The sequence below is a fragment of the Acipenser ruthenus genome, chromosome 2 (genome assembly GCF_902713425.1).
Source record: "Acipenser ruthenus chromosome 2, fAciRut3.2 maternal haplotype, whole genome shotgun sequence".
Taxonomy (NCBI): domain Eukaryota; kingdom Metazoa; phylum Chordata; class Actinopteri; order Acipenseriformes; family Acipenseridae; genus Acipenser; species Acipenser ruthenus.
Genome location: NC_081190.1, coordinates 61223743 through 61243839, shown reverse-complemented (window position 1 = coordinate 61243839; position 20097 = coordinate 61223743). Strand labels below are relative to the sequence as shown.

The window sequence follows — 20097 nt, the reverse complement described above, 5'->3', positions numbered from 1 at the left end:
ATATGCATTGTTGTGCTGAGGAAAAAACTCAGCAGATGCTTTCGGCTCTGTTTGGCATATATTGCATGAACAATAATTGTCTGGGGAAATTGGTCTCAGATCAATTTGTTAGTGAAAAAGAAGGATTTAAAAGGAGGTATAAGGAAACTAACAACATTTGTCCCAAAATGTAAAAAAAGTAATTACTTTGCTAGTTCTAGCATGTATCTAAGAATCATATTCCTGTCTTTATGTGGCTGTTAACTATTAAATTGCTGAAGTGTGTATTTGATTGCTGCCTATTAAAACTATGTTTTTACATTTAGCAATTACCTGTACAGTGTTTGTCTCACCTAGTTATAGTAAACCTGATAAACACCTTTTCATAACGTACTAGACTTCCCCTTAGAAACGACTATTCCCTGCATGAGCTGTTCTCTTTCCATGCCCAGTGTTTACTTCCTTTGCAAATATTAATCCAAGCAGTGCCCAAGGGTCTAGTTTTTAAAGTAGAAATGCAGAGGTTGTTTTTCAGTTTCAGTTCTAGCATTTGGAATGTCACACAGTATATAGTAGCTGCAGTGGCACTGTGTGCTATGCAAAACCGCAAATAAATGTATTCTAGTTCTGTTATGAATTTTGGTGATCATGAATGACGACGGAAGTACAGGATAATGGTTGGAAGAGCAGGGATAACACCAGCATTAACAGTGTGAGCTTCCCTACCTGCCTAATGTGAGGGTTTTTGAGTATCCAAAGCCACCTAATTATGGGGTGAAGGAGCATTTCTGTTTTCATACCCATTCAGTTTTGTGATTCTCATTGGGACTGCCTGCAAAGGTGTCCAGTGCTGCTAAACTTTGTGGTGATTTTGTGATGTGGACTACTGTCCATTAAAACAACCACATTTCTTGCATTAAAACATGAGCCAGATTGCAACTCAGGCCTACGAAGGGGAGTGCATTAACCTACCACACCGTAATGATAAAAGTAAATATCAGAGGTAACAACTTTTTTTAACATTAAAGAATAATGTAACAGGGACTGCTAAGGTTCACTTTCCCTGTGTGTTGGGTTAAGCTGTTGCCATGGTGTCGTATTGTGGTTCTCTCTTGAGGTAAAAAAAAAAAAATACCAAAGGGGTATCTGAACCAAGGCTATGGTAATTTCTGAACACAGTAAAACAAAATGTACTGGAGCTGAACATTTCTAGGGGGTTCCACAGTGCATTTCAGCACAGCAGACCACGGGAGGGTATTTAATTAATGATTTTATGGTTTTGAAACTGCCTTCAAGATGGTAAAAACACCTTCTGTCTGATGCAGCTAATACAAATAAAATAAATTCTAGGTTTCTAAAACCCCAGTGTTGAGCATTAGCCATCCATAATAACTGAACTGCCTCAGCTTCGAAGATCCCTTGTCATACATCGCAATAGCATTTTGTTTTTGTGTTACTGATGCATTTTTATTCAGGTCTTCTTACATGAATAAAAGGACCACCCCATTTATTTGCAGATGCATCCTATTTTTATTCAAACTAAAACGCTCTGACTAAAGATTTCACCCCTCACAAAGAAGAATCCAGATTAACCCCAAATGTTACTCTCTCTGGAACAGTGGTAAATGCTATGTATGTGGTAATGGTGTGCATGCATGTATATCATATATATAATTAGGGCTATCAGTTAATCACAGTTATATGCCAGCAAGCCAGTGCAACAAAATGAAACAGAGAGCAATGCCTATGATCTGTCTAATGATTACTATAATTTTTATAAAATAATAATTGTTATTATATACAAATATATAATGCATTAATGTAAGTAATTAACTGACTCCATTGTGATTTCGAAGTTGGTTCAAACAATTTAACAGCAAATGCTGGAATGTTTCTGTATAATTCTGTGTAAATAAATATAAAACTATAAAGAATAATTATATATTGTGAAGAAACTGTTACCTCCTTTCAAGAGCTTGACCGTGTTAAGTGTGCTGTAGTCCAGCAAACCTCCAGACACAGTACTTTTACGGAAGATATGCCAGGTGGCTGCTTTATTTGGAGCTCCCCTTCAAAACAATACAGAATTGTACCCATAAACAAAAGAAAACCTACCCCGTGTTTTGGGGTCTAACTCAATTGCACACGGTCCCTGTCTAACCGGGGGCAGGCTATCCCTGATTTCCCTGGGTTACACACACTCCGAGACTATTTTGGTTTCGTGTCTCTCTTTCTTTGTTCGTTTCTTTCTTTGTTGATTTGTCTCTCTCTCTCTCTCTCTCTCTCTCTCTCTCTCTCTCTCTCTCTCTCTCTCTCTCTCTCTCTCTCTCTCTCTCTCTCTCTCGTCAACCTCCCACCAACATTCAACTCCTTGTACACACACCTTTTCCCATTTTAAGCAATTCGTCTCCCTATTAACCAATCAACCCATAATAGCCAAACCAATTAATTCAGGTTGTCGTCCCGCTTGGCTTCCCAGGGTCCTAATGCCCCAATGTATTGTCTGTACTATGTTTTTTTTATTATTTTACTTTGTTCATCATCCGGTTGGTTTACATTCTGTTGCTTACATCCAGTGTCCTAAAGCTGTTAACCGTACATCAGGAACATACACTCCCTCACAATATATATATAATTTTATGCTGGGTTGTTTTTTGGATGGTAATAATAATAATAATAATAATAATAATAATAATAATAATAATAATAATAATAATACATTGACAATACAATACAAATTTCACTTATATAGAGCTCCTCATGCAATCATTCCAGGGCGCTTTACAAAAGAAATATAAAAACGCCTGTGTCTAATATATAATCCAGCTACAAATAAACAGACCCAAAGCAGGATTTAAAAGATTCAATTGTGCTAGCATTCCTGATATGAATCGGGAGCAAGTTACAAAGACGAGGGGCATTATAACTAAATGCCTTGGCTCCGACAGAGTTGAAACTAATTTTAGGGACTGTCAGAAGATTAGCACTTTGTGATCTTAGGGAATGACATATGGGGACATATGGGGTCAACAGATCTTAAAGAAGGTCCAAGACCATGTAAGGCCTTATAAGTAATAAGAAGAACTTCACAAACGCCATTTTTGAAAAAGTCAATTGTACTGATACAGGCATGATGGTTTTCAGGTTTGGAGTTAATCAAGTAAACTGTTTTTCAACTGAAGCAGTTTTAAATTTAAGAAGATGTAGGTCCGGCGACCATCTTGTTTTACAAAAGAAAACCATTTTAACATATTTGTATTCCATTGTCACCGGGATGATGCCTACGAAGTTTGGAGTTTGTTGACTTCTCTTGAACAACCGTTAATTTAGGGCATGAGGGTAGTCTATTGCACCAAGTTTCACATCTCTGCATTAAGCGGTTTCGGAGAAGATTTTTTTTAAATTGTCAGATTCTCGAAAAAAAAACAATATGGCCACTAAACCATGTGACCCATGACCTTCATTTTCGCTCTGACACAACTCCCCAAAGGCTTCTACCACTCTACCAAGTTTCGGGAATTTTCGTGCAATGGTGTTGATTTTACGGACATACAAAAATTTGGCTCAACAAATCCAATATTGCTGCCAAATCACGTGACCAATCAACGTCATTCTTTCGTTGACATTAATTTCCCATAGGCCTCTACTAGTGTATGAAGTTTCACCACTCTACCACATTGTACCATAGAGAAACAGTGCAATATATGCAAATTGACCATATCTTAAAATTGGCCAAAATTCTTCAAAAAATCCAATATGGCTGCCAAACCATGTGACCTATGACCTTCGTTTTCACTCTGACACAACTTCCCATTGGCCTGTATCACTGCACCAAGTTTCGTGATTTTTTGTGCAACTGTGTTGATTTTATGAAACTTTTAATTTTTCTCGGCAGAAGGAAATAATAATAATAATAATAATAATAATAATAATAATAATAATAATAATAATAATAATAATAATAATCCCAGCAATAACAATAGACTTCTCAGCCATTCTGGCTTGGAAGCCTAACAATAATAAATAAATAAATAATTTTTAAAAAAATCCTTACAATAACAATAGGCTTTCCAAGCCAGCTTGGAAACCTAATAATAGCATAATTAATAAAACAAACAAATAAAATGGATGCAGTACTTGTATCAATTAAATATGTGATTAAAACCAAGATTAACTAAGATTAAAATTTTTAATCGCGAGATTAAATCCCTTGACAGCCCTAATATATATATATAGATAGATAGATAGATAGATAGATAGATAGATAGATAGATAGATAGATAGATATATACACACACTGCTGTGCAAAAGTCTTAGACATGTTGCATTTTTCTACTCTGAAGCATTATGAGCATCAACAATTTTCTCAAAGCCTCCACTAGTGTTTTCTACTATTATAACAACCTTGACTTGCATAAAGAAGGAAAAACATAGCTTGCATCACTTGATTTTCAAGGTGTGGTATCCGAAGCATAATCAACAGGTACAGAGAAACATCATCTGTAATTGACAAGCCCAGGACTGGAAGACCCAAAAAGCTGTCTATCAAGGATGAGCAATACTTGAAGATAATATCCTTAAGGAAAAGAAAGAAGTCAAGCGTTGAATTGACAACAGAACTGGCAGAAGGCACAGTTGCCGTTGTCCACCCATCAACAGTCCAAAGCACCTTTGACCATTGTTCCATAGTCCAATTTCTGTGTTATTGTGCATATTTGAGCCTTTTAGTCTTGATCCCCTTTTTAATAGAGGTATTCTTACTGCAACACATCCTTTATGTTCTGATTTCAAGAGTGTCCTTCATACTGTTGATTTGATGGAGAACGACACCTTCTGCCAGTTCTGTTGTCAATTCAACGCTTGTAAGTCAAGGTTGTTATAATAGTAGAAAACACTAGTGGAGGCTTTGAGAAAATTGTTGATGCTCATAATGCATCAAAGTAGAAAAATGCAACATGTCTAAGACCTTTGCACAGCAGTGTGTGTGTGTGTGTGTGTGTGCGTGCGTGTGTGTATATATATATATATATATATATATATATATATATATATATATATATATATATATATATATATATACACACACGCACGCACACACACACACACACACACACTGCTGTGCAAAGGTCTTAGACAAGTTCCATCATCATTTCCCCCAGGAACATTTTCCATCACCATCTTCTTCCATTTGAGAATTGAATGTTGCATACATTCATGTTGGAGCAGTGACAAAAACTGCCTTCTGCAGATCATTTAGGAATCAGTCACGTATTTGTTTGAATCTTTGACACATGAAGGCAAGGTCTTTTCTAAGCCTCACCTGTCTAGTGGCATGTCTTCTGGGTGTGTCTAGAAATCAGTTGAAGCTGAATCGTTATATTCTGGGAGCTCATTATATTCTGGGTGTGCTATTCTGCCTAGTCAGGAAGTTGAGAGGTACGCTCGAAAGCACAAATAGCATTGTCTTACCACTTACGTAGATACTCAAGCCAATACCAATCCAATCCAATTTTATCTGTATTTCAAAGCCAAATTATTATATATTTTTTTTACATTTTTAGCATCACAAAGTCAAAGCTATTACGCAGCTAATATATCATATGTATTATACATGCCTACCTGCATATGTTTTTTTGGGAAGTTTCTCTATAAAAAAAAAAAACTTTCCAAATTTCCCAAAGATTGTAGTATGAGATGCTATTATCTCAGTGAGGAGCTTAATTTATAAACTGAGATGACTTCTGAACATACCATAATAAGCTTCTCATTTTAACTTCCACATAACCATTCATTGTTTCCTAGGTGACTCATGACAGTGGTGATGATGTAATTGCTTGGTTTCTAGAAATGTTCCAATGTAGTCTTGTCTTGAATGGAGATTCAGACATACTGGGTGTTTTAAAGGTCTATTTTACACCATTTCTCTTACTATGTTATATGGATTACCCAGTTGCCTGTTTTTCAATGTTTATTTTGCTATATTTATCATATTTCTATTACAATTTCCACCAATTTTTATATAGAGTGCCAATTGGTATGTAAAATATGCCCTGTTCACCCTAGCATTTTTATAGTTGGGGAACCATACCAAAACAGTGTGGAGTAGTGGTTAGGGCTCTGGACTCTTGACCGGAGGGTTGTGGGTTCAATCCCCAGTGGGGGACACTGCTGTTGTACCCTTGAGCAAGGTACTTTACCTAGATTGCTCCAGTAAAAACCCAACTGTATAAATGGGTAATTGTATGGAAAATAATGTGATATCTGTATAATGTGAAATAATGTATAATGTGATATCTTGTAACAATTGTAAGTCGCCCTGGATAAGGGCGTCTGCTAAGAAATAAATAATAATAATAATAATAAAACAGTACCGAAACATCTGTCCAGACCGGAGTTCTTATCGGTGTCGTACCGATATAACTGTATCGGTACTAAACTCAAAAAAGAGCAGGTTTTGTACCGGTACTGTTTCGATACGATTCGGACTGCGTATGCTTATTTATTGTGCACCTTCTTTGATTCCCTTTGTCTGTTTCGGACAGCCCAAAAGTCTCATTATTTCTAGCAGGGTCCTGTTGAATTGCTGCTGGTTGGGAGTGAACTTATGCACTGCCTTATATTATTTATTAGTCTGTGTGACTATATATGCTTCCATCTTAAACCCGTCACTGGATTTAATAGTTTCACACACCATTTAAGTTGGTTCATTTACTGGTTGTGAAGTGCCTTTAATATTTAGGGAAACATTTGGAACCCACTGCCTCAAGTTAATGTTGCCTGGAGCTTCAAGCATAAGACCAAAGAGCCCTGCTCAGCAGAGATGGAAATAAGACTCCTTCCTGATCCACTCCTGGTTTTACTATGAGTTTAATAAGACACCCTTGAACTTGTTACCTATACACCGGGGCTAATCAGGCTTGTAGTAAAGCCTGGAATGGGTGAAATTGCTATGCAATAGGAGTCTTATTTCTATCCCTGGTTTGATGTCTTTAGGTTTCAGCCCTCCCAACTGAAACTCAGGATACACAACCCCACTGGAAATAAATGCTGCCCTTCAAATGTTAAAGATTACAAATGTATAGAAGACATCAAAATAGAGAGGCTCCTTTATGAGAAAAAAAAGTTTATTGACTGTAACAGATAGTAGAATGTGTAGACTTTAACTTCTCCTATGCATGAAACATGGTCACTTCTGCAAACAAGGGTGCATGCTAACATGTTTATCTTGTATCAATGCAGACAAAAAAACAAACAAAAAAAACTAACAAAAGCTGTTGTGTTCTGTTTTATATTAGCCAAAAACAGCTCTAGGTATTGGTATGGCGTGGCAGAAAGTCACAGTGCCTCTGAAAACTTTTCAGGTTGGTCTGGTCTAATCCACATTTTCCTAGTCTAGGTAATTTATTTTTTGTGACATGTTGTGTCTATTCTTGCGCAATATAGCACAATTGATAGTAGCTTCCTGCATTTCATTTCTTTAATAATTAACAGTACATTTACAACTTTATTATGTAAGAATGAATACATTGAAATACAATATCCTCTCTGCTGAATATATGTCACAGATGAGGCAGCCAGGCAGGCAGTGAAAATGGAGTACTGAGTTTCTGATTATTAAATTATTAGATTTTGCCTAATTCTAGTAAGCGATACTATGGATATATTTTATAGTCAGTGGCTCAGTGTACAACAAATACTTGTTAATGATCTGGGCCAATTTAGTTGACCAAATTTTGACTTGTATGTAAACCAAGTTATTTTTTGTGTAACAATATTTTATATGGATGATCGTTTATGTGATAGATTTACGTATTTTCTTGATAGCTGCATGGTTGGAGATATCTGTTCTATGTAATTGATCTTGCCATGTTTGGGTAATTATTTTGCATACGGCAGCATATTTCTGAGTTGATGATAATATTATACCATACCTAAAAATACATGCTGTGCTATTAGTGAGAATTAAGCTTAGTATTCAGCATACTCATACTTATGGTTGTTTTCTTTCTTTTATTTCAGTTTTACTCAGTTTCTAATACTGTACCTACGAACTGGTGGCAATAAATCATCATTCAGTACTACAGTTACTGGAAAGAGTTTATCTATCTGTTAAGCTTAAGAAGGGGACTCTTTTGCAAGGGCAGAATAATCGGCATAACGGTTTCAGAGAAAAAGACGTTTGAATATTTTTGACAAATCAAATATGGCCGCCAAACCATGTGACCAATTGACTTCTCTTGAACAACCGTTAATTTAGGGCATGAGGGTAGTCTATTGCACCAAGTTTCACATCTCTGCATTAAGCGGTTTCGGAGAAGATTTTTTTTTAATTGTCAAATTCTCGAAAAAAAACCAATATGGCCACTAAACCATGTGACCCATGACCTTCATTTTCGCTCTGACACAACTCCCCAAAGGCTTCTACCACTCTACCAAGTTTCGGGAATTTTCGTGCAATGGTGTTGATTTTACGGACATACAAAAATTTGGCTCAACAAATCCAATATTGCTGCCAAATCACGTGACCAATCAACGTCATTCTTTCGTTGACATTAATTTCCCATAGGCCTCTACTAGTGTATGAAGTTTCACCACTCTACCACATTGTACCATAGAGAAACACTGCAATATATGCAAATTGACCATATCTTAAAATTGGCCAAAATTCTTCAAAAAATCCAATATGGCTGCCAAACCATGTGACCTATGACCTTTGTTTTCACTCTGACACAACTTCCCATTGGCCTGTATCACTGCACCAAGTTTCATGATTTTTTGTGCAACTGTGTTGATTTTATGAAACTTTTAATTTTTCTCGGCAGAAGGAAATAATAATAATAATAATAATAATAATCCCAGCAATAACAATAGACTTCTCAGCCATTCTGGCTTGGAAGCCTAACAATAATAAATAAATAAATATTTTTTTAAAAAATCAATTTTTTACAATAACAATAGGCTTTCCAAGCCAGCTTGGAAACCTAATAATAGCATAATTAATAAAACAAAGAAATAAAATGGATGCAATACTTGTATCAATTAAATATGTGATTAAAACCAAGATTAACTAAGATTAAAATTTTTAATCGCGAGATTAAATCCCTTGACAGCCCTAATATATATATATATATATATATATATATATATATATATATATATATATAGATATATATATAGATAGATATATATATAGATAGATAGATAGATATATACACACTGCTGTGCAAAAGTCTTAGACATGTTGCATTTTTCTACTCTAAAGCATTATGAGCATCAACAATTTTCTCAAAGCCTCCACTAGTGTTTTCTACTATTATAACAACCTTGACTTGCATAAAGAAGGAAAAACATAGCTTGCATCACTTGATTTTCAAGGTGTGGTATCCGAAGCATAATCAACAGGTACAGAGAAACATCATCTGTAATTGACAAGCCCAGGACTGGAAGACCCAAAAAGCTGTCTATCAAGGATGAGCAATACTTGAAGATAATATCCTTAAGGAAAAGAAAGAAGTCAAGCGTTGAATTGACAACAGAACTGGCAGAAGGCACAGTTGCCGTTGTCCACCCATCAACAGTCCAAAGCACCTTTGACCATTGTTCCATAGTCCAATTTCTGTGTTATTGTGCATATTTGAGCCTTTTAGTCTTGATCCCCTTTTTAATAGAGGTATTCTTACTGCAACACATCCTTTATGTTCTGATTTCAAGAGTGTCCTTCATACTGTTGATTTGATGGAGAACGACACCTTCTGCCAGTTCTGTTGTCAATTCAACGCTTGTAAGTCAAGGTTGTTATAATAGTACAAAACACTAGTGGAGGCTTTGAGAAAATTGTTGATGCTCATAATGCATCAAAGTAGAAAAATGCAACATGTCTAAGACCTTTGCACAGCAGTGTGTGTGTGTGTGTGTGTGTGCGTGCGTGTGTGTGTATATATATATATATATATATATATATATATATATATATATATATATATATATATATATATATGAATGATAAGACAAGTTCCATCATCATTTCCCCCAGGAACATTTTCCATCACCATCTTCTTCCATTTGAGAATTGAATGTTGCATACATTCATGTTGGAGCAGTGACAAAAACTGCCTTCTGCAGATCATTTAGGAATCAGTCACGTATTTGTTTGAATCTTTGACACATGAAGGCAAGGTCTTTTCTAAGCCTCACCTGTCTAGTGGCATGTCTTCTGGGTGTGTCTAGAAATCAGTTGAAGCTGAATCGTTATATTCTGGGAGCTCATTATATTCTGGGTGTGCTATTCTGCCTAGTCAGGAAGTTGAGAGGTACGCTCGAAAGCACAAATAGCATTGTCTTACCACTTACGTAGATACTCAAGCCAATACCAATCCAATCCAATTTTATCTGTATTTCAAAGCCAAATTATTATATATTTTTTTTACATTTTTAGCATCACAAAGTCAAAGCTATTACGCAGCTAATATATCATATGTATTATACATGCCTACCTGCATATATTTTTTTGGGATGTTTCTCTATTAACAAAAAAAAAACTTTCCAAATTTCCCAAAGATTGTAGTATGAGATGCTATTATCTCAGTGAGGAGCTTAATTTATAAACTGAGATGACTTCTGAACATACCATAATAAGCTTCTCATTTTAACTTCCACATAACCATTCATTGTTTCCTAGGTGACTCATGACAGTGGTGATGATGTAATTGCTTGGTTTCTAGAAATGTTCCAATGTAGTCTTGTCTTGAATGGAGATTCAGACATACTGGGTGTTTTAAAGGTCTATTTTACACCATTTCTCTTACTGGTTATATGGATTACCCAGTTGCCTGTTTTTCAATGTTTATTTTGCTATATTTATCATATTTCTATTACAATTTCCACCCATTTTTATAAAGAGTGCCAATTGGTATGTAAAATATGCCCTGTTCACCCTAGCATTTTTATAGTTGGGGAACCATACCAAAACAGTGTGGAGTAGTGGTTAGGGCTCTGGATTCTTGACCGGAGGGTTGTGGGTTCAATCCCGAGTGGGGGACACTGCTGTTGTACCCTTGAGCAAGGTACTTTACCTAGATTGCTCCAGTAAAAACCCAACTGTATAAATGGGTAATTGTATGTAAAATAATGTGATATCTGTATAATGTGAAATAATGTATAATGTGATATCTTGTAACAATTGTAAGTCGCCCTGGATAAGGGCATCTGCTAAGAAATAAATAATAATAATAATAATAAAACAGTACCGAAACATCTGTCCAGACCGGAGTTCTTATCGGTGTCGTACCGATATAACTGTATCGGTACTAAACTCAAAAAAGAGCAGGTTTTGTACCGGTACTGTTTCGATACGATTCGGACTGCGTATGCTTATTTATTGTGCACCTTCTTTGATTCCCTTTGTCTGTTTCGGACAGCCCAAAAGTCTCATTATTTCTAGCAGGGTCCTGTTGAATTGCTGCTGGTTGGGAGTGAACTTATGCACTGCCTTATATTATTTATTAGTCTGTGTGACTATATATGCTTCCATCTTAAACCCGTCACTGGATTTAATAGTTTCACACACCATTTAAGTTGGTTCATTTACTGGTTGTGAAGTGCCTTTAATATTTAGGGAAACATTTGGAACCCACTGCCTCAAGTTAATGTTGCCTGGAGCTTCAAGCATAAGGAAATAAGACTCCTTCCTGATCCACTCCTGGTTTTACTATGAGTTTAATAAGACACCCTTGAACTTGTTACCTATACACTGGGGCTAATCAGGCTTGTAGTAAAGCCTGGAATGGGTGAAATTGCTATGCAATAGGAGTCTTATTTCTATCCCTGGTTTGATGTCTTTAGGTTTCAGCCCTCCCAACTGAAACTCAGGATACACAACCCCACTGGAAATAAATGCTGCCCTTCAAATGTTAAAGATTACAAATGTATAGAAGACATCAAAATAGAGAGGCTCCTTTATGAGAAAAAAAAGTTTATTGACTGTAACAGATAGTAGAATGTGTAGACTTTAACTTCTCCTATGCATGAAACATGGTCACTTCTGCAAACAAGGGTGCATGCTAACATGTTTATCTTGTATCAATGCAGACAAAAAAACAAACAAAAAAAACTAACAAAAGCTGTTGTGTTCTGTTTTATATTAGCCAAAAACAGCTCTAGGTATTGGTATGGCGTGGCAGAAAGTCACAGTGCCTCTGAAAACTTTTCAGGTTGGTCTGGTCTAATCCACATTTTCCTAGTCTAGGTAATTTATTTTTTGTGACATGTGTCTATTCTTGCGAAATATAGCACAATGATAGTAGCTTCCTGCATTTCATTTCTTTAATAATTAACAGTACATTTACAACTTTATTATGTAAGAATGAATACATTGAAATACAATATCCTCTCTGCTGAATATATGTCACAGATGAGGCAGCCAGGCAGGCAGTGTAAATGGAGTACTGAGTTTCTGATTATTAAATTAATAGATTTTGCCTAATTCTAGTAAGCGATACTATGGATATATTTTATAGTCAGTGGCTCAGTGTACAACAAATACTTGTTAATGATCTGGGCCAATTTAGTTGACCAAATTTTGACTTGTATGTAAACCAAGTTATTTTTTGTGTAACAATGTTGTTAGGCACAGCTATGGTTTAAAGCAAAACAACCTTTTGCTGCCACTAGCATTCATTATGTGCTGTAGCCAGAATTCTGCCTCTCAGAGCTCAAAAAACTGAGTTTTATTCCGTAATACCACACAAATATGCAGTTGTAAATTATCAAAACTGCACAGCTTGTAATTACCAGTCTGAGAGAGAGAGAGAGAGAGAGAGAGAGAGAGAGAGAGAGAGAGATGGCAGTGCCTCATGGATGCTCCCTCGGAGGCGACAGGGCCTCATGCATTCACCAGGGAGAGAGCATCCCTCAAGCACAATGCAGGCTCCCAGAACTCATGTTTCTGGGCTAGTCAGATCCTGATACCACTAGCCGTTATGATGTTTCAGCCTACAATTAATTCAGGGGTCAAAACAACGATGATTTAAGCCAGAACAGAACATTTCAAGTCTACATTATGTCCTATTATGGAAATAATCAGATTGTGAGATTGAAAGATAGAGACTGTCTGATTGTGGTTACTTTTTTTTCTTCTTCTTATTTTCACTAAGCTGTAATTATTATGTTTTTGGCCAGAAGGGAAGAGTTAGGCTTCTGTTTTGCATGAGTAGAGCAGTTAAACCTCCTTTGTGTCTGGAAAGCATTACAGGGAACATATGTGAACAATCAGAACTGAGAAGCTTTGCTGATGTGACATGGTATACATATTCAGGAAGCCCATTATAAAATGTTGTTTTCTTTCTTTTTTTCTTTTTCTTTCTTTTCTTTCTCCCTATAGAACTCGTGAAAGTCTGGCTTCCAACACCTCAAGTATTGTCGAAAGCAACAGACGTCAGAATCCAGCTTTGAGCCCTGGTCACGGTGTAAGCAGCAGCACTAAAGCTTTTAACTTCCGATCCACTGCAGACCCTCCCACCACCGAACCTGAGAAACTGCAGAAACCTTCAAACTGTTTAGCTTCTATTACCAGTGTTTGAAAGCTGTCCGTAGCAAAGATTCACATTGCACCCAAGCTATGTCGTGCACAATGCTCAGACTGTTACTCCAGAGATGACTAAGGACTTCAAGTCTTTTGTATGGGAAAAGCATGTTACAGGTAAATCTTATCCCTAAAACGTATGGTGGTTCCCAGATTAAACAGAAAATAAAATGGAAGCATAGCTGTTTTTCACAAACCATGCCTCATTTGGGCTGCTTTAAAAAAAAAAGTCATATTCACTTCCCAATGTGGGCCAACATTTCTTTTTTTTTTCTCCATGTACAGTACTTCACTTTTTGGGACCTGAAGTCAACTTCCTTTTTATTTCATGATATATATTTGTTATAATATTTCCTTTTTTTATTGCAGTTGAAAAAATAAATAAATAATAATACTCAGGTCTCAAATGGTTAAACCATAATACTGACAGTTTTTACTATATGTAGCAGTTTAGTTTGACCAAGATACACCAACTGTGTATACTGTAGTGTCCCTGACCGTCTGAAAATGACAAATCTGACTGCATCATCGAAAGTTAAAATGAGCTCCCTGGGTCATTGTTGTTTGATCAGTGGTTTGCTTATATGCATAATGTTACTAAAAGCAGTCCAGCTGCTACTGAGGTTGTCTAAATTACTTGATAAAAATCCAGCTTAATGAACTGAGTTCTAAGAAGTTATGTTTACATAGGATTCTGGTCTTTTGGCACATCACTTCCCTTTGATGTAAATAAACCTTAGACAATTGACCTATTGACTTCACAGTGAGTTCAAAGCTAGTGAATGACAGAGTTTGTATCTAAACAGCTAATTATTTGGTAGTTGACTCTGTGGGACTTTAAAAAAAAAAAACAATGAACCCTTTTCCCCCATATAAACACCTCTGTCTGTCACCTGCAATCCAACCAAAATGACAACTGGTGGCAAACCAGCCTACAATTACGACTTGTGACAACTTCAAGGCTCCAGGATTGCTATCTGCTGTTATACAGCTGAAAATGTATGTACTCTCTATGGCAGGCCTCTCTTTATTTTGTTTTAGAACAGGATAAGGTTTAATTTATGAATGCACACAGCATGTAATAAATTAAATTACTTCCACTGACTAACTCATTTTTTTTTTCAATCACAAAGATACAATGATATCTGTGTATGTAGACAATCATAGTTACTGTTGGCTTTTGGCCATGACAACGTATAACAGTAAAGCAAGACCTTTTTCTCTGAGACAAATCTATGAATTAACATTTATTTCAGGTGCTAAAATGTCTAGTATCACCTACTTATCTGTTTATATTAATCTGTTGTTAACTACAATTGGCTTGTGAAATGTCCAAAAAACAGTTTCTCTTCCAGAGGAGCATGTCGAGTCCGTACAGATTCAAAACACAAGGTACACTACAATTCAGTTTTGATTTTACAGTTTTATTATTACTATACTACATACATACATAACTACCTCCACGGCTTTTGTAAAAAAAAAAAGCCGTGAGACTTGTGAAGGTTCTTTGCCTAATAAAACTAGATGTTCATATCAGCCTGTTTCCTTCCTGAATGTTTCTGTGATGGATCTTTTCAGATGGCTTATTCAACAAAAGCATTAAATCAGTGTTGTATGTGACAACTTTCTTTTGTTGAGAATTCTATACGTTTTAATTGAATCCTAAACTGTTGGTCTACATAGGTTTTGTTGTATTCTCATAGCAGCTACTTGAACGAGTATAAAATAAGTAAGTCTCTCACCCTGGACATTTCCTAAAGATGTAGGGCAGGATTTTCAAAAAACAGTGTTATTTTATCAAACTCGTGGTATAGTAACAAGAGCTTTAGTAGCAAGTGATTTTCAAATGAAATGTGTTAATTAAATCAATCCGTTAATACTTTGAAATTGAGTCGATGAGGTCATTAATGAACGCATTTCTCATTAAAAAGCTTAATTGTCGCAGGTCACATACATCACTTCCTGTTTCAACGACTAGATAAGGGGAACTCGTTAATCAAAATGCATGTTAACGAGATGAAGACAAATGAATGGAGGCACAATTCGCTGTCATGGAAACTACTACTAGCGTACAGGGAGGTGGCTCTCCCACCAGCGAGCAGCAGCCACATGGAAATAAAAAATAATGAGAGTACCTATGTTGTGCATAATTTGTAAACTTAATTTAAAATGGTGCATTTTGTCATCCAGAATGTACATTTATTTAGAACACTTCACATATAAAATGCTGATTTACAATGATCTGGCGTGTGGGTAAAAATCGGACGGCACGGATTAAAAATTAAACCCCACTAGTCATTTACCTTCTTTTGTGGGGATATTTTGCCACAGTTTACTATATACAACTCTTTTAATGTGCATTTTGCAATATTTTTTTGGTTAAAAAGAAAAAAAAATACCGTAAGCCAACCATGGTTGAAATTTATTTACTTATGTTGACATCTACTTTTGTATGTATTTTAGTATGTACAGTTGCAGGCTATAAATAAATATGTTTGAAGTACCATTTGTGTTTGTAGTTGTTAGCTATATTATACATGTATACCATGTATGTAACACTTCATTATATATTTATTAAGCTTTTGAAATTACGATAGAAATCCCAAACCAATACACAATTTGTTTATAGTTAATTGTTCGGTGAATTACCTGGTAAAGTGCGAGGGAGTCGGACAACATTAAATACGTTTAGGCAAATTCCATGTCCATGATCTCGATCCCATTCCTAGTGGATCTGTGTGTCCTTGTACGCCTGTTCTTTGTTCTTGTGTGGATAAGACACAGGTGTTAAAAGCCAAGGACGCATTGCAAATCCGCAATCACCTAAGGAAACTTTATTGTAATATCTAATATGCTGTTTTCTATAACAAGATTTCAGTTGTATAATTCAAATAAAATCTACAGTAGAGGTCAGCTGTCATATAATGTACGTATGCAGAATTCTGTTTCAAGGTGAGTTATATACTGTTTCGTTAATTAAAACCCTCCTTTTCCAAGTGCAAATTAACTCCTGATAAATTATGACAATTAACACAGATTTGCTTTTAAATTCCCACACAAACAAAATAAATAGTTGCAAGAAGCACTGCTCGTTAAGATATTAAAATTTCGTAAATCGACATAATTTCGGAAATCACATTAGGACGATTATTTAATAACGAAATAGGCATAACAACCGCTTGAATATGCCTCAATCAATACTACATACAGTTTCCTTGATTAGCACTGGAGTTATCATTTACAACCTTTTGAAAATCCTGCCCATAATGTCCTATTTTTCCTTTAAAAAGAACATCCATACCATTTTCATATAATGTTAAAAAAGGTAGTTATCTTTTACTGCTGAAAATAAAATTCTCAATAAAAAAATGGAGAATTGGGCAACTAGGAACTAGACTGTCTACTTTCTGGGTGCAACGAATCATTTCATTCTGCTGCTATCCACACCAGCCAAGGCCCACACACAATTAGTATTGTAATTCTTATTTTTTAAATGTGTGCACTATACCTCTGCTGTTCAGGACCTTGAAGTCAGCTGTTATTATGTCACATCTGTGGGCCTCACTATGATAATATTATCCATTATTTATAACATGTTACATTATTTATAACATTTTACATTATTATAATGTAGTTCTGAGGTATGTTGCACCAGTATTCACTTTTATTAATTTATTCATATGGTGCTCCCTTTCTAAGAATTCTCCTTTAAACCACCATCCTCTCCAAAACCACCACATTTCTTGTTTACTGTTACCCAGTGTTAAAGGGGGAGGCAGATACTTGTCTTTAACAAGCTTAAGACTGCTCAGCAACTCTCATTTCTTCATCTCAAATTGTTCTGTGACCTGTGCTGAAAGAACCAAGAGAGGGGAAAGGTGAAAACATCACATGACTGGTCAGTCAGTTAACTGTCCACTGTTAGAAGTAAAATGAGCTGAAAGCTAGTCAGAGACTGCTGTACAGAAAATGATTAAAACTCAGTATTGAAGTAGCAGAACTCTTATTCACTGAGAATGATTGAAATCGTGACGAGAAGAACTATGAACTTGGCATTTGAAGAGATTTTATGTTTATTGTTAGATACAGTCACAAGTGGATTGGCTGAAAGCACAGTGAGAACACAGCTTTCCACAACCATCCGTCCTCTTATTATGGTTCAGTGGACGTAAATCAAAAGCAGTCCCATACAGCACAGCACTTGCTTTACTATATTATAAGTTTTTTCATTTCTAGTTAGATTCTTTTTTTTAAAATTCTATTTCTAGTTAAATTTTTCTTAATTCCATGTAACACCATAATCAAGTGATCTTGATCCTGCTTGGAGTCAATGCATTTACATGCTTTTGCAAATTAGTTCAAAATGCTAACAGATTTTAGTCTGTCAGAAAGGAGTATTGCAGCCAAGACTGCCTTGTATAAACATGTTTGCACTGAATAGACTGGTCTCTGGTTGCTGTAAAGTTCATCCAGATGGATGCTTTGTTTATATTGTATAATATTTCATATGAAATAATGACACTTCATGAAATGTCTTCCCTTAACATAACTGATTTATAACAGCATACAATAACATTGTTTTTAATTGTGGCCGTGTACCATACTGTAAATTATGTTTATCTGTCATGCTTAGCGTAACTTAAAAAATAAAAAATATTAAAAAAAAACATGGATTTGTTTTTTGTAATGTCTATAATATTTGAAAGTCCCTTTTGTGTGGTAATAATGGTGTTTACTGTTGTTGTAGTGTATGTGAAATACCTATTTGGAGTTGTGGTACTTACTTTTTAAAACAATAAAATAACATATTTGGTTATATCGTTTCAAATGATGTGAGTTATTTGTAGAAATGTACGGGTTTCAAGAACAGACCATTCATAATGCTAAAAAAGTTTAATAAATGGCTACCCTCTGTTTCATGTTAAAGTAGTTGTAGCTAACAAATAATTCCTTAAATCCTACCTGCAATGTTCTTCAAATTGCCACCACACAGTCAACTACACACAGGCCCACCGACAGCAATTTCGGGCCCCAGGGCAGAACAGTCAATAGCTCCCTAAAATCCTATTAATAACACACTTGAACCCACTAACTTGTGGTTTTGCTTGATCTCGTTAACATAAAAAATGATTACAGTTACAGTACTAATATTAAACAAACTGGGCCTAAATATAAAACGTGGAATATATTATATTTTGAATTATATATTTATATTATAAAAATACATTATGGAATGAAATGAATGAATGTATAAAACGTTTAAAACAGCACAAAGTAAGAAATGACCTGAAACTAACATCAACCAACATAATTAAATACAAAATCGTGATTCATGAGTAGAAAACGAACGAAAAAACTAATGAAAAAATATACAAGATGTAACTGAATATGACCAACAACGTTAAAATATACAATAATTAAACAGATATTTAAAAAGGTAAAAAATACTTTTTGCATCGATTGTGTCTTCAAAGTTCAATGACCTGGCAAGGTTGTGCTCAATAGCAAGAAGAGCGAGACCATTAAGTCTTTCTTGTCCGATTGTTGATCTATAAGCTTTTGATTTGCTTCATTTAGCTAAAAGATCTTTTGGCTTCAGAAACAGTGATGGGTATGGTACAGAACATTTGCATAGCTACAGTGATATTAGGAAAAAGACATTCCAACTTAAGCTGTCGAAGCGTATTTAACAGCTCTAGTGGTTTGAGAGGTGCACTTCCAAAGTTTGCCTTATAAATTGCTTTCATGTGTTTCACCTCATCGATGATGTCCGTGAATACATCGTTCTCATATTCTTTGCAGAATACTGAACATCAGTTTTTAATATGAGTATTAGTGAATTGCAAAAATAATCTTAAATATCTGAAAGAATGACTGATATCTTTGACAAACCACAGTGTTAACCCCGCTATTACAGTCAACAAGCTTGTAAAAACATTCACTTTAAAATCCCTCTCCTCATCCTCTTCTCCCAATTGGACTTGTGTTTTATGCAACGTTACTTTTATTTTTGTTTTGGATCTCGATATTTTCTTCTAACAGTGTTTGTTTTGGCAGTGTCGTCTGTATCAATCCCAATGTTACTGTTTTGAATATCGATTCATCTTCCTGTTCAACAATACTAGTTTTGACTGTTTTCATATTAAAATAAGTTGTTTCAACAATATCAATATCATCATCATCTGACATATTTGTCTCAACGGTCTGCTTTGAACTACTAGCTGTTGTAACTAGCGATTCTGCTTGATCTTCTTTAGGCCTAACCTCACATTCAAACTAAGTATGACTACCCTTCTTACTTTTTTCAAGTCAGGCTGCCTTATCTTGTTTTTCTCTCTGTTTCTGAGCTCCTGATTTGTGTTTGTAATCCATAATGTAAGGTAGTACAACATTAAGAACGATCTGAAATACCACGCTCTACTTTTCAGAGTTGAGACGTCGCATTACAGAACACTATACTCTATGGAGGGAAATCACTGTCAAAAATATTCGTAAGAGTGGGGGTTCCCGAGTGGCGCATCCAGTAAAGGCACTCCACG

General features: G+C 35.5%; 1 protein-coding gene across 3 annotated transcripts in view; it reads left to right on the top strand.

The window, feature by feature from the left end:
* LOC117409540 (storkhead-box protein 2-like) overlaps positions 1–18368 on the top strand; it is a 122386-nt gene extending 104018 nt beyond the window's left edge. For all 3 annotated transcript variants that reach the window (XM_034015747.3, XM_034015748.3, XM_034015752.3), the window contains exon 4: positions 13358–18368. In XM_034015747.3, coding sequence (XP_033871638.2) covers positions 13358–13556 — 199 coding nt within the window. In that variant the 3' untranslated portion in view covers positions 13557–18368. The remainder of the gene's footprint in view (positions 1–13357) is intronic.
* Positions 18369–20097: the final 1729 nt, after the last annotated feature.